A 16,075-nucleotide genomic window follows, 5' to 3' on the forward strand; every position below is an offset into this window, starting at 1 on the left:
TGAAGAAACATTCTTTTAATTGGACGGCTACGATATTAACTTGAAGGCGATCAACAGACGTAGAAATACTCATGTTTGTATGTATCCTCCACCTAATGAGCGGAGGTTAGCAAAACCGTTTAATGTGATGTATTGTGAGATATTGATGGACACATAAATGAGTCGTTAATTTACGTTGGCTGGAACTACAAGCCCTATGAGATGAGTTGTTTGAATCATCTTATTGGGCCATTTGTGAGATCAAAGAGTTCGGTCTTCGGTGCAGTACGATGGATTAAAGTATGAAAGTGAGCCTTACCCGTATCAGGTTTTTTTTTTTTGTGGCTTGGCGAGCATAACCCATATCGTGCTAAATAGAGACTATAGAGTGGGATGAATTGTGCTTTCTGAATCCGATTGTCCAACTACGCATCTGTCTCTTTTTTCTTGAATGATTCGATTTGTTCATTTTATGATTCAGTTGTCGCAATCTTTCTTTAAATATATATATATTCAACTTAACGAATAACTATAATTTGGAAATAAACTACTTGTGAAATTATATTGTTTACAACACCTACAGAATCAATCTACTGTAATTATTTTCTTGTGTAGGTACGGAATCTTCAAAATAGATTGGGAGCCATGATGAAACCAAGCAATAGGTCGAGGCCACAATAACGCGGAGAAAGTAACTAACTTTTTTTTTTGGAAAATCAGAAATTCGAGAAAGTAATAACTGAAAGCATCTTTTCTCGGCGAAAGCGTTAATTTTAATTACCACTGGATTACCACCCCACTTGCAGCATCTCTGACCCTTGCCTATAGACCAGAGCATGGCCTCCCATTTATCTTCTTGTCTAAATTGAAGGATCCAACCTATCAACCATTGTCTAAATCGAGATCAGAAGAGATGTTGGATGCTTTCTGGTTGAGATTCATAAATTGGGCATACAGGGAATGTGTGGTGAAGGCGGGTGGCAAGCGATTCTCAGACAGAAAGAAAACCCTTAAAGCGCGACATAGTCACGGGCAACGCCAGCTTTTTAGGCATGGGTGGCTTTTCTACTCGTCTGGAGTGAGCTTCCTTTAGAACGAGGAAAGGATCGTAGCCGTCGGTGACCTGCTCTTACATGGGATATGATAGCTTCAAGCTCGAGGTTGCTGTAGTAAGAATTGTAGCCATAATTGTAGCGTAACTTAACCCGCAATGCAAGAGACATGACGGAGACACATAAATGCAAACACGAATGTATCCAGAACTGTCTCATGCATGTGCATCCCACACTATGAATAAATTTGTGTCCGGATCTGTAAACTTTTGTCATATTTGATAACTTAAATTGAACACACCAGAATACTTTCTTGCATCTTTCTTCCCAGCTATTTACAACATCCAAAATCAGAATCTCTTCTGATAACAGAGCTCCAACAGTCTCTAACTGATATAGACGAAAGGGAGAACAAGTCTCAGATAACAAAGGACCGGGTTTCCTGCGTCCTGGGCAGCGGGAACATCCTGCAGCCTCGAGACGTGTCACAGGCTGCATGTACTAGTCCTAGTCCATGTCTTACGAGAATTACGCATGTTTCACGAAATGGAGAGAGAGACTAGCGGCCGTGACAAAAACATAAAAGAAAGCACGAATGAATAGATTGCCGATCAACTTACAAGTTCTCCCGTTCTAATATGCACTAACGTGACGAACAATATATTGGCCAGCCTCATATATGTAATTTCATGCTTTCAGGTTGAATTTCCGTATGCTAAAAAGAAAGGGATGAATATGACTTCTGCCTTCTTGTTCTTACTTTTCTGCATTTGATCAGGTTTCTTGTACTGTACCAAAACCCCGATCAGGGAAGTACATTTGAATCAGATTGATTGTTTGCTATTGAACACAGCTGCTCCAATGAACCCATCGATTATACATATGTATACATACGTGAATATACATGAATTCATCTAGAGAGAGAGATGATCCACACCAAAGCGCCAAAGTGGAAATGGAGAAGATTATCAAAAATGGATCAAAAATAGATCTTTGATCTTTCACGCTGAGAGCTATGGGAAAGATTTTCTTTTGTAAGTGGACTACAAGAAATCTTTGTCCAATCACAAAAGAAAATATACAAAACAATTCAGCAGCCTATCGCACTTAGCCGCAAAAAGAATCTCACAGCTCAGAACAGAATTACACTCTTAACTTAGACTACTAGAGCACACGCATATAAAGCATACTTTAAGTCCAACAAGTCCTAGCTGCATTCTAAGCCACGCACCAGCTTCACATCGATTTCTGGAACTTCCCATGAACCCATACCCTCTTCATGCTCTTCTCCTTCCGACGATTTACAGATTTAACACAGCAATATTCAAGCTCAAGCTGCAAAGCTTACAAGGTAATGTTAAGACTAAGTCGTAGAGTACTACTCACCATATGGTAGTAGTAAGCAGGTACAAACTTTAGTGTGCATTTCTCTTTTCTTCTCCCTCAGCCCTGACGTTCAGAAATTACCACATGACTCATGAATGTATGGGGCGATTAAGCGTAAGTGATGATTTTTAAAATCTGGGGATACTTCTCACATGGGCCAAGTCACAGGGTGTCCTACTGGAATTTGCCAAAATTTTACTCATTTACTTAAAGCTCATTTTAGCTACAAAAAGAACAAAAGGTTAACCTACATTAAAGCTACTTAATTTTCTTAGCGTGCTTGCTAAGGTTATGGTGTTTAGGAAAACAAACTACTCGAGGTCAATTTGAACCGTAAACAAGCCAAGCGTAAATGTATTTTTGAAACTTCTTTAAATTGTAAGCAAGCTTGAACAACTCACTAGTCAGCTCGTTTACATCCCTATAACTACTTTTTGACTGGCATAGCTATTATGAACATCAAAAAGATAGAAACAAGGTTAGTACCTTATTGAAGCCTGCATGCACAAAGAGATCCCTCACAGTATCCAAACAAAAGAAGTAAGAGCGAGTTCCATCAGGTCGGATGTACTCCCTGAATCCCACCTTATTGTCTGGCTCAAATCGAAGCATCGTCATGTCATAAAGGCCTGAGTTTTTATCACGCAGTCAATAGTTTCAGCAGGTTTCAAGAATGCACATACAGAAAACAAAAAGTACCAACTCAAATTGTTTCAGATGTGAATGATAGTCCTAATATTTCTTAACCAGAGAGAACATTGAATTTTCAGAACAAGCAGAAAACATGTATAAAGAGCCAAAAGATAAAGCTGTCTTGCTACAAATCCAGAATATAAACTTAACAAAACAGACGTAACTAAATTTGTGTGAACATACTGAGGTTTATATCCTTGGACTTAGTATCCCTACTGACAAAAATTTTGGTAAGCAATTTACCGTAATCTCTGAATAGAAGTAGGCCGCCAGGTTTCAGTACAGAGAAACATGCTGCAATGGCTGTTGGCATCCTATGGAGTGGTACTGCTGATAGCGTGAATATCTGACAATTACAAAATCTTAACAATAAAACAAAATCCGGGGCCCACAAAGACATCTAGGAAGTACTTAAAGAGTTGAGGGGGCCGAAGTTCAGGATTTCAGAAGGCTCTCCTAAATATTCACGCAGGAATCTGCTAAATAACAAATACTAATAGTATCCTTCAAGAAATTGATTCACTGCATCAGAAATACCAAGTACATTGCTATATCTGTCTGATATTAAGTAGCTCTCTATAAACTAGATTGTGATATTAAAAGTTATTCAAGCATGTGTATTTGGAACACCGAACTCGTGATCCATGATTCTTCAAAGAGTTGGGATCGAAAAAATTAGAGAATGAAGGGTCTATGCATTGATTCAAGCACCAACCCTACCATTGGCGCTACTACGGCGCCTCTCCTGTCACCCCATGAGAAACCCATCTCCCTTCCCCCCACCACAAATCCCCTCCCTTGTCAACCCTAAAACAGCCCCACCAGCACTTATTCGACCGGCAAATCCCAGCCACAAAACCCAACCTGCCACCTGGGAAGTGGATGGTGGCCCTGTGGTGTGGAGCCTCCTTGAGTGGCGTGGCTCACTTGGACAAGGAATTGGGAAGACAGAATTGGGGTTAGACGGCAGCGGTGCGTACAGAGAGGGATTGTAACTTCAATTTTCAGGATTTATTGACCTTAGTACCAGAAAAGTTGGTTAGGTTTTAAATTGTGTAAAATAGAGGTTTCAATTTTCAAATTTGGTGGCAGCAGGAGAAATAGTTTGGGTGTAAATAGAATCACTCATAACTAGGGGTGATACAAAAAACCGAAAAAACCGACCGCAGTAATCGGTTTGGTTTGGTTTGGGGAAGAAATTCAGTTCGGTTCGGTTTTTGTTTATAGAAATTTATTTTTTTGGTACAGTTTTCGGTTTTACTTAGGTTTCAACCGAAAAAACAGAACCGAACCAAATTATAATTTGGATCATAATTTTTTTCGGTTTGGAATTTATTGGCCCTAATGAAGCTTTAAAAGTATGAAATTTGTTTATGTATTTTGGCCCAAATGATTTTGTTGTGTGTTAAAACATATAAATCTTGCATTTTTGGACCCAATATAAATGTGAATCATTACTTTGTTCCATTTTTTGAGGCCCAAAAGAGGCCCATAACTTAAAACCGAATGAAACCGACCGAAAACCGAATGAACCGAAACCGAAAAAACCGATATCCCTTTCGGTCGGTTTCAGTAGGTGAATATGGAAAACCGAACCGATATTTCGGTTGCTAAAATTCCAAAAAACCGAACCGACCGAACAGATATCACCCCTACTCATAACGCCCAATTCTGACTTTGGACTTTGACCTTCAATTCCTCCTTGTGGGTCCTTCAACTTCAAGTATTATAATTTTTCCATGTCCCGAGGTTAATCTACAGGGAAACAAATGAGACTAATCTAAATACGATAGAGAACAGTGTGTCCAATTTCAAAATACAAGTAAAAAAACGCCTAACATTGCATAAGAAATTACGACTCAATTTTGGGAAACTAGCCACATACCAAGGTAACAAAATCCACCCCACCAAGGCAGCAATTACGTTCATTCATGGAAGTAGAATCGTTTAAGCCTTCCCCTCTCGTGTCTTTAACATCTGGAAGAGCTGACAAAATTGGTCAAGTACCAGGTGATAGTTGGTACACAAAACAAAGTACCGTGCAAGGCAATGGGAAAAGAAACCTGAAAGGAGCATATCCTTCTTTTGCAGAATACCTACCCTGCAAAGATCGCAGGCCAACCACTTCGGAAACCCACTTATAGAAAAATCGCAGAGGAATGGGTGGAAACGTTGCTTTGTTTTAACTAAATCAGCAGCATCTATCATTTCTTGAGCCCTTTTAAGAGCCTCATGGCAACAATCACAAGAGTATACACTGATGCTCTCTTTTCCACTAGAAACCAAGTGTTAAGAATACAAAATCAGGAATGAGGCCAGAAGCATCTGGAACTTTGAATACCAGAAAGAGACTCAAATGATCAGCCCAATTTGAAACAGCAGCTAAACTGTATTGAGGACAGACTTACATATCATTTTTTAAGGCAACTATTTTGACGAATATTAGTCTCTCTAACCAAGTGTTAAGAATACAAAATCAGGAATGAGGCCAAAAGCATCTGGAACTTTGAATATCAAAAAGAGACCCAAATGATCAGCCCAATTTGAAACAACAGCTAAACTGTATTTCAGGGGCTAAGAAAATTTAACGAGGACAGACTTACATATGAACCTATGAAGTACCGACACCTCTGGAGGTCGACGTATTGCAGTGTCGGACACGGGAACACGTATGGGACACACATAATTTAATTTAAATTTTTTAGAGGGACACGGCTGGGGACAAGTCAAGGGTCAAAGTGTAATTTAAAAAAATGGGGTCAAATTGTAATTTTTTAAAATTTTGGGGGTTCAATTGTAATTTTTTTTAAAAATAGGGGTCAAACTGTAATTTTTCAATTGGATTGTATTGAACTTATGGATGTCTTGTTTTGTTTGAATGGTATTGGAACTATGGATTTTTCGTTTTGTTCACATTTTGCCGTTTAAACTTGGGAAAAAATTGAAAAACAAATATAAATAAATATATACGTGGCGTGTCACCCGCCATATCCATGTCCCCATTTTTTTAGAATTCCCGTGTCCCCATGTCCATGTCCGTGTCGGTGCATCATTGTACATATCATTTTTTAAGGCAACTAATTTGACGAATATTAGTCTCTCTCTCTCTCTCTCAAAGTAAGGAGTTATATTATCTTATTTTGAAAGGGATAAACAAATGTTCTACTAAAATAGGAGGAACAGCCTGAACTTAGATATAGACTTTGAGTTACCAACAGCTAATCACTAAATCCTAGATTCATATCCATTACGTGGTTTAAGTGCAAGGTTGAATAAATAAGTGACTCGTGTAATCATTCTGATGGAGTTCATAGCCTCATAATGATGGAGAAAAGTGTACGGCCTTCAACATCAAGCATGGAAGTATTTCAAGTAGAGTAAATCCATATAACTACTTCAATAAACCAAAAATCGTAACATCGCATCAGACAGTAAGTTCAAAAATGAGAATTCTAACAAATACCGTAATATTGGTAGAACAGTACTTCCATTACCACATCCCACCTCCAAAACCTTAGCATATTCTTTAAAAGACAATAGTTCTGGAAATTCCTTCAGTAAATATCGTCTCTCCTGCAAATCAAAGTTTAACAGTAGACACAATTTACGAGAACGAAAACAGAAAGGCTCTATAGCAACTAACAGAATATTTTTCGCAAAGGAAAAAGGAGAACAGAATTAAAAGGCACAAAAAGAATCAAGCAAAGAGATAAGGAAAGTAAAAATAACAACACAATGAAAATCAACACTACATATCTGATATCACACAACAAGTTCAATAACTTTAATTAAAGTAAATGGTTCTTAGAACGATGGAGAGACGCCAAATCCCAAAGGGTGGGAGAATTATAGTCTCAATACGATAAACCTTCCCTGACTAAAAGTCTTGTCCTGAAAATGGTCAGATTGCTTTCTGACCAAAATAACAAAAGCACTTACTAAACCACTTTCTCGCAGAGAACTTGAGCTTTGCTTTAGAGCATCTTCAAGGGCAGGAGCCAAATTTTCAAAGCTGGATCCTTTTTTTTGCTGGCTACAAAGTCATATATCAAAATACAGTGTTTAAGCCAAAATTTGGCCAACTGCCATCTCCACCTATAGATCACTCACCCATGATCTTATCCATTGGATCATTAGATATCACCATTAGAGCACTCACCTATAGACTATAGTCTCATTCATTGGATCTTGCTATCCTAAAATCTCAACCATTGGATGTTGGGGGAGAGACCACAAACCAGAAGAATGTCTCTCTACCCTCCCCACTTTCATTCCACAACAAGTTTCATACTATGGTCAATACGATTGGCAACAGACAGACCTAACGACAATAAACAGTAACAGTGAATGGTTATACTTGCCAGTTACCAAGACCTGCTAACCCAAGTTAAATCTTTCCATACATGTTAAGGCTTTCTTCCACCCATGCCACCTCTCCCCACTTTTCCAATCACTAAATTCCAAAATCCTAATGATTCAGATTCCCTCAAAAGAGTGCTAGTTTTCTAAGAGACAACCATTCGATGGAACACTGAGAATCCCAACTAACCTCTACAACCTATCTAGTGGTACATTAATGCCAATAGTATAACCACTAGCTCATTTTTACCCTCAAGCTGGACATCGTTTCCACTTTCCAACACAATTAGAATAAGCACTTAAACAAAATTCAAAAAATTCCACCCCACAATCATAGGCTCCAAAAATAAGCCTTGAAAATAAACTAATCAAAAACAAAGATGCTACATGCACAACGGTTGGGCAAAACATCAAACACAACCAATCTCCATCCGTCCATTGTTGTAATAAATGGTCAAGATTCGTTCAAACTTTTCCTTGGAAGAGTTAAACTTTTCTTTTGAAGAGTTTTTTTAAAATCTAGAGCGTCCAAACACATCTGAACGGTCAAAATTGGTAACACAACACACACACAACGGTTGTGTGAGTATCATTTCCGAATCAAAAAATAGAAAACATCTCATTTCACTTCCTTTCTTTCTATCTTGTTGCCAAGGAATTATTAAGATCAAGGACGCACATGAAATCTAGAAAACGGAAAATTGCAAAACGCTAATTCAACAATGTGAGTAGAAAGAATGAAATCAAGGCTGCATAAAATTCAGAAAAAGGGTAATTGCAATATGCTTAATAAACAAAAGAATTGAGTAGAAAGAAAAGGGGGTAAATAACCTTGAAGAATTTTCCGGTGGAGTGACGAGCGTGAAAGTGGTTCCAAGCCTCTGAGTCGTGGGAAGGAGATGAAGAAGACCCAGAAAGAGATTTGGAGCAAGGAGAAGATTTTCCATTGGAGTGAGCATCATCATCGTCATCACCGTTGACATGGAGCGGCAACAAGTGGTAGCGAAGGGAAGGGTCGGTTTCGATTTCTTGCCTGAGTTGATCCCACTCGAAATCCTTGGAGTGGTACTCCACTGCTTCTCCTCCTCCGCTCATGTGTGTGTCTCTTGTGTTTTTTGGGCTCGGATGGAGGTTTTGGAGGGAGATAGACGAACCACCGTTCAAGGTCAATACGGCTGCAAACGAGCCGAATCGATCCGAGCTTTAGAATGTTCAGGTTCGTTCGTTAAATTTTTAAGCGCCCTCAAGTCGAATTTGAACTGAATGAAAATTTGAGAAGCTGAATTTGCCTAAGTTTGATTCAAACGCGAATTTATTCACGAGCTTTAACAAGTAAAAAATACACTATATTTATGCTCTCATGCATACACAAATATATTTATACATATATAAAATCATAAAAAAAAACATACTCAAACTTCAGTTTATAGTACTCTTATCTTAAAAGTCTATACGTGTAAAAGGTATAAATTTTTCAACATGTACTTGTAAAAATTTAAACATATATATGAAGTTCTGACAAGATATATACATATACTCAAGGTTCGCGAGACTAATCGAGTTGAACATTGTGAAGTTTAAGTTCGGCTCATTTATTGAACAAGCCTAAAATTGAGGCTAGTTCATTTAGTTTTCAAATCGAACTCGAACGAGCATTTACTGAATCGAGTCTCAAATAGTTCACGAACGACTCGGTTCATTTGCAGCCCTAGGACCAGGTAAGGAAAAATTATTCAGTGATTATAGGATACCGCTAACACGGAGTCCCAAATGAAAGTGCGGTGGAAAAGGTGTTGGAGCACCACTTTTTATTTGTGGCACTCAATATGAATGTGCGGTGGAAGAGGAGGGTGCGGCACCAATGCATCAGGACATCTCCCAACTCCATGTGAATGTGTGGTGGAGGAGGGTGCGTGGCAGTACCCCACATGTAATGTGTAGCCGAGAAAGGAGCATCACGTGGCAGTGGTTTGAGATCTTTGGCCGCCAATGTTTACGTGTAATGAATTCTGCCAATGTTTATGTACTAGGAATTCTGAGATATGAACTTAGATTTTGAGTTTTTTTTGGTAAATAGATTTTGGATTTTCATCATAATAGATTATGAAAGTATTTGGATAATATTTGCAGAACAGATTTTGAAGCAGCATAGTGTTTGTTATATGGTCCGAAGAATACGTTTTGAGTTGGTTAGAATTACTTGTTAACCTTCATTATTATCATACATGTAGTCTTCTTAATAGCGATAATGACTGAACAAATTGTTTTCACCTTTTAAAAAAAAAATTTAATTCACTTAACATATCAGCCATATTTCAGTGAAAGTCCAAAATTATTGATACCCTCTAGGTTATATTATATACCTAGCAAAGTAGTATATTTTTTACTCTTATTAACAATTAACACAGCTATATTTAAGTCTACATTCCCATTTCCAAGAAGCAAAAGCAATAGTAAAAAGGAGAAAGATTCCACCTTAAACCTATCAATCGTCATGTTACTTCACTGACATGGTTATTGTTTTCCCGTGTCTTAATCATGTGAGAAAATAAAATTAAAAGTGGAGTACCATTGATTAAAAGTGAAATTAAAAGTGGAATGCCAAAATCATATCCCTATCGTTTTCCTTGGTTGCAAATGAAAAGTAGATAGAAAGCTTGTTAAGAACTACAAGATTGCAGACAGAAATCCATCGACTGGCGCTCGCCGCTCATCTCATTGAAATAGGCAACGAGCTTACCTCTCAACAAGGAGGCATCCCCGAAGGGAACACCAATGCGTCATTTTTGAAGGTTACCGAAAGGGACAGTGTCATAGCCAATGGATGAAGATCCATCGGCTGGCGCTCATACAATATGCATCGGAACTGAAGGATCATATCTAATTCTTATTACCAAGTGGGTATTTTGAACATACAAAAAGCTGTTCTGGGTTTAAACTATATGTCAAATACATCTGCTGGGAACAAAGAAATTTTATAAGCGCGGTTAGAGAAAACTAGTATCGTATAGTTGATTTGCCGTAAACAACTTGAGGAAACTACACCACGCGATTATTGAGTTCCTACTTCACAAGCACTCCTTCATTTGCCCATTGAAGGACTCTTCGGAGCTCATCGGCCATACCTTGTAGGAGCACAGGTTTCCGGATTACTCCATTCATTCCCATTTGCAAGCATCTCTCCCACACGTATTCCTCTGCACTTGCAGTCAGAGCTATGATCAACGGCCTACTGTGGCTTCTGAACTTCCGAATTCTCATCGCCACTTCAAACCCATCCATTTCAGGCATATGAAGATCTAAAATGACAACTGGGTATGATTTACCAGAAGGACCCAGAAGGCTCAAACATTCAAACCCAGATGAAACAGCAGAGACTCTGCAACCGAGTTTCTCGAGGAGCCTTTTGGTCACTGTTCTGTTTACGTCATCATCATCGGCTAAAATAACTTGAAGGCTTTTGAACAGCGAGTTTGATTTCGGCTGCTCTGATAAATTTTCAAGTTCAAACATGGCTTTTCTGAAAGGTTGGATTTGAAGCCTGAGAACAAGAGTCATGCTTTTTGCATGACCCTGAGCATTTGAGGATATCCAGATACTACCTTGCATCATCTGTCAGTTTTAATTAACAAAAGAACAACAATTGTAAACATCATGGACAATCCACCCATTATAATGATGAGGAAAACTGAAAATGAGAGATGGAATTAGCCTTCGCATTGGTTATACAAAATGGCAACTCTCAGACTTGTAAAAGCAGAAAACACACTTCCAATGCACGGGGTTAAGTCATTACTATGAATTCACCTATTCAAAAACAGTCTAAAACCACATATGGCTCAACAAGCGAATCAACTAACAACTACTATCAATATACTCCAAAAATCGACCAAGCTCCATTCTAATCAACGTTAATAAGTCATTCCTAATCAAATCTGTAAAGAATTGAAAGTAATTGGCAGTGGCACAAAGATACACGCAGAAACACCAAATCGGGGAAAAACCAGAGAAGAGAGAAGAAACCACTTGAAAGCCTTCAAATCTTTTTATCTGGAGACACATCCCAGAAATTTCTCTGTACAAGGCACTTTGTGCAAAAAGATGAGATGAGTGGATAATGTTTGTCCTCTTCGTGGTTTGGAAGTGGAGATAGTTACACATCTTCTCTAACGTTGCTCTGGAGCTTTTGTTCGTTCTTCCCCTTTCCAATTTAGGCTGGAATCTCAGAGGATGGTGTTCAGTCGTGGTGGAGATAGTTGGGGAACTAATTAAAGGCCCTGATCTGCTGGTCTGGCTGGTGAACGAGATACCTATGGGTCTTTAGGAACAAACGTTTGATGTTACAACAGCTTCAGCAATAGAAGACAGTCACAGTTATCTCCGGGGGAGTTGTCATTCACTGGTGAGACTACTGTATCTAATCACCTTCAGAGCTGGAAGGCTCCTGACTATGGGGTTCATTAAGCTATATGTACATCGGGCTTTTGCCGTAGCAGGAAGGAAAAGGGCACAGGTTTTGTGGCAAGAGTAAGTCTTATTACTAACCATATTGCAGTGGCAGCTCCAGAAACATTTATTAGGGTAGTCATCAACAAGTTTAGCTGTACGCATCCTAACAAAAAAATCAACAATTGCAAAAACCAGTCTACTGCATTTTCCTAATGTGCAAATGCGCCCTGTACTCGGATTGCCCTGAACGAGCTCTCAAATTCAGAATAATTGCATATAATCCTCAAACCATTACCTCTCTTTTGATGTACGTAACCAAAACTCGTTCACCCACTAACAAAAACATTTTAGTGTGCCAAATGCATCAAAAGAAATGAGTAGTAAGACAAAACAAACAATCCTGCAAGCATTTGAAGCTTGAAAGCTGAGGGACATTATGCACAACTCGTTAATTCTTAATCAGCTATTTGGATACTTTCATACTATTAGGCCTTGTTTGTTTGCCTGAACAACCCCATTTTCCGAATTCAACTGAAACTTTCGCAGCCAGGGTTGGATCTCCTTTGAATATGAAATCCAGCAGAAATTGAAAAAGAAAATAGTACGTGGGGCAATGAAGCAGAAAAAATCCCCCCACTATAATTAGCCGGATAAGTTTACTGAACCTACAGAATGACATAACAATTCAATAATAGTCGTGTCAAACAAACAGGGCCTTAAAATACTAACGTATGCTTAGAGCAGGGATTACTTTGGGGGCTTAGCAGGTGGACTAGGATTGGGACCGCTGTACAAAATTAGAGGATAGTTGTTTGAAATTCAAACCAAAGTTGTGTGAACCACTGAACTGTAGGTATAGAATACCTGTACAAAGAAGAAAAAATAGGGTTTTCCTTACTAGGTGAAAGCAGCAGTGTCCTATTAGCTCTACTCAAAGGACAAGGAAAATCAAAACCTTGGGCAACAAAATGCTTCATTTCTCTACAGAGGGAATTGTTTTATCCACTGTCCAAGCGCATGTTTGGCTGTTCCATAAATACAGATGATGCATCCAGTTTATTCTCCATTGCAGACACTAAAACGAACTTAGGGTCAAACTGAAACAGCAGCTAATGCAGTTGAATGACCCGAAAAGAAATAATAGGTGGATAATTCTAGCATAATATAAACTTGCTTTCCTAATACCCCTTGAACTTGAAAATGAGGTAAATGAAATGAAATTAATAATATACTTGCAATTTTCCTTTTCCATCTAAAGTCAAACTTGGCCTACTATTGCAGAAACCACATACGTACTAGAAAATAAAAGGAAGAAAACGTACAAAACAACAACAAAAAGACTAGGGATTCTCACCTGCACAAGCTTTCTGCACATGCTGAAGCTCAGGCCCTCCTTGCCATTGTGCCTCCTACCAGCTAAATTTACAGTCGTTATAGAACCATTATTTGATTGAGAACCTCCATCAGTAACTTCAATTTCAAATTTTATGCTGACATACTCCTCATTTGTTCTCCACATTCCCCAACCTCTATCATTCTTCCCCTCACTATTTTCAGAAACTACCCGAAAGATGAAAGACACCCCTCTGTTGCTGACATTCAACAGATGCCCAACCATATGCAATAACACCTGAAAAATCCTCCTCTCATCGGCCATCACGTGGTTAAGCAAAGACTTCTCAATATCAAGAACAAAACCACAACCCTTATACATGCACAAGCACTTTATAAGACTAGAAGCTTCCTTAATCATAGAATGCAGTTGAAAAGGCTTCATCTCTAATGGAAACTTCCCTTTATCTTTGGCAGAAATATCCATAACATCATTTACTAAAGTAGAAAGGACACTACTAGCCCTCACCATTGTGTCAACAATCATTCTTTGTTCAGAGCCCAATTTCTCATCTTGGAAAATTGAAAGTATGCCCAACATTGAGTGCATAGGCCTCCTCATCCCATGACTCATCACTTTTTGGAATGAGTTCCTTGCTTGGCTAGCCATCATTGCGTTCTCCTTCGCCTGCTGAAGCATCCGATTTTGCTCCTCCAGTGTTTCCCTCATTAGTTGGGATTCCTCAAGAACAGAGGCATGAGAGAGAGCCACAGCCACTTGGTCAGCGACTACTTCAACTATCTCCATCTCATTGTAACTCCAATCCCTCTCATTTGCACTTGGAAGAACCAAAACCAATATGGCATAACAAGTCTCCACAAACTCCGGCGTTCCCCCTTTGAAATTCGAAACATGAAGCATGGGCATCCTAATCGCAGCCACTGCACCTAATTCATCGGACCCCCCACTGCTTGCAGCCCCCAGCACCGAATTTGCCCTCAAAACCCTAACTCCCTTGTTTTTCTTGATTTCTACTATATCCGGGTCATTAATAGGAAGTGACCGTTGGTACCTCTTTGAAGAACCAACTTTCAACTCATGGGTCAAATTCATTTCCGTTTTGCTCTCGTTCGGCATCCAAACAGCACAGTTCTGCAAATCCAACGTATTGGAGAGCTCAACTAGAGTGGTGTACAAAACCGTGTGCTTATCGAGTGACTTCCTAATTTCGTGGGTTAGCATTCGAACGTGCCAACTAGCTTCTTTCTGCTTCATCATCTTCCCAACCTCCTGGTCTAGCTCTAACACATTTTGTTTCAAGAAAAGCTCCCTCACTTTCAACTTGAGGAGAAGAGGGATGAGAGTCAAAAGGGTAATCGCGGTCGCGCAAGAGACTAGGGCAGTGAGGATTTTGGCAACGGTAAGGGCCAGCATCAACTGGAAAGAATGAGGGCCGAAGTATGTCCAACCATTAAGCAAATGGGTCAACCCACAAAGTACTATGAACGCAATGAATTGGACAAGAACCCACTTGAAGGGTACATTGGAGCAGCTAATGAAGTAGAGTAACTCGATGGGGATCGAGAAGTACGCGATGGCGATCAAGAAATCGCTCACTTTCTGGCACTCTAGAATGCTGCTTAAGCTCCAAAACCCCTCTTCCTCACAATGACAGGGGGAGAATCCATTGACAACAGCAGAAACAGATATCAGTAGAGTAGCAATACACCAGCAGAGAGCAAATTGTTTCTTTACCATTGCTGATGCACAGGGCCGGCCCTGGGCAGAAGTCTAGAAAACCACTGCTTCAGGCCCCAAAAAAATTGCTAATAATAAGGGGGCCTAAGTTTATGGTACTCCTGCATCTGCAGCTATATTGATTCACTCCTAGTGTGGATCTGAAATACAATACTTTCAGCAGAAGTGTTTATTTACAAGGGGAGCATCGCATCTCAAGACCCATCCCCACCATGCCCCTAAATACCCCATTTTGTGGGCTCTACAAGCCAACGTGATCCGAACTGTTCATCATCATGTAAATTTCGTTGAGGTGGACTTGTATGCAAAAAAAATATTTTGATTGGATATAGATAAACTCAGTAACTAGACCCCTAATATATGATTTTATGCATCAAAATTACCCATAAAAAACAGGCAAACCGAGCGAGCGAGCGAGCGAGAGAGAGAAACCTGTTCTGGGTAGTTTTCTTTGGGCTGAGTCTTTGAATCTGATTGCGTAGAAATTGCATATATGTGGCAATAATTACAATAAGGAGACCCTAGAATTTGATCCTTGTCGCAAACTAGTCCCCTTGATTATATTTTTCCAAGTTAAAATCCCAGCGCTCTAACAAGTAATGTCAACTCTCCCGTATATCTTAATTCGATTTCTCTTCTAAGAGCAAGTTTACCGGTTATTAGCTAAAAAAACTTGCGAACAGTGTATATTTTTTATTTTACATACTCACATTTCTTTCAATGTTACACTAATACTATCTATTTAACTTACAGTATCTTCTATTAAAATATATTTTCTTTCATTTTTCTACGGTGCACCAAAGTGTAGACTTTTCAAAAAAGAAGAAAGAGAAAGAGAGAGGAATAGAGAGAGGAGACAGAAATTAATGTAAAATATTACATACCTGATGTACAGTGCTTCTCTACTTGTGCCGAAGTATACATCATTGCTTCTCTACTTGTGCCGAAGTACTGTAGACAAATTTATTTTACCGAAGCTTTTGAAGAAGCTGCTACATGTGCTTCTTTTGTACTTTCGCAATCTAAAATATCTAAAAGTTCAATATACCTAAGCTGATGTTGTTGC

The 16,075-nt window shown here is 39.1% G+C and overlaps 2 protein-coding genes across 3 annotated transcripts; both read right to left on the bottom strand.

Moving 5' to 3' along the window:
• Positions 1 to 1,981: 1,981 nt before the first annotated feature.
• Positions 1,982 to 8,638, bottom strand: LOC131325888 (uncharacterized). Of its 2 annotated transcripts, none has more exons than XM_058358361.1 (7): positions 8,301 to 8,635; positions 6,574 to 6,683; positions 5,174 to 5,385; positions 4,996 to 5,087; positions 3,354 to 3,456; positions 2,904 to 3,046; positions 1,982 to 2,366 (listed from the first exon to the last, which is right to left on the bottom strand). In XM_058358361.1, the coding sequence occupies exons 1-7, from the start codon at positions 8,562 to 8,564 to the stop codon at positions 2,268 to 2,270; spliced, it is 1,023 nt and encodes a 340-aa protein (XP_058214344.1). In that variant the 5' UTR covers positions 8,565 to 8,635; the 3' UTR covers positions 1,982 to 2,267. The 2 variants fall into 2 exon arrangements, with proteins under 2 accessions (XP_058214344.1, XP_058214345.1); XM_058358362.1 differs by having other exon boundaries at positions 2,356 to 2,480; positions 8,301 to 8,638.
• A 1,698-nt stretch (positions 8,639 to 10,336) lies between these two features.
• Positions 10,337 to 15,475, bottom strand: LOC131325887 (protein EIN4). Its single transcript, XM_058358360.1, has 2 exons — positions 13,273 to 15,475; positions 10,337 to 11,081 (listed from the first exon to the last, which is right to left on the bottom strand). The coding sequence occupies exons 1-2, from the start codon at positions 15,007 to 15,009 to the stop codon at positions 10,533 to 10,535; spliced, it is 2,286 nt and encodes a 761-aa protein (XP_058214343.1). The 5' UTR covers positions 15,010 to 15,475; the 3' UTR covers positions 10,337 to 10,532.
• Between the last annotated feature and the right edge of the window lie 600 nt (positions 15,476 to 16,075).

The sequence above is a fragment of the Rhododendron vialii genome, chromosome 5a (genome assembly GCF_030253575.1).
Source record: "Rhododendron vialii isolate Sample 1 chromosome 5a, ASM3025357v1".
In the NCBI taxonomy this organism is placed as follows: Eukaryota; Viridiplantae; Streptophyta; class Magnoliopsida; order Ericales; family Ericaceae; genus Rhododendron; species Rhododendron vialii.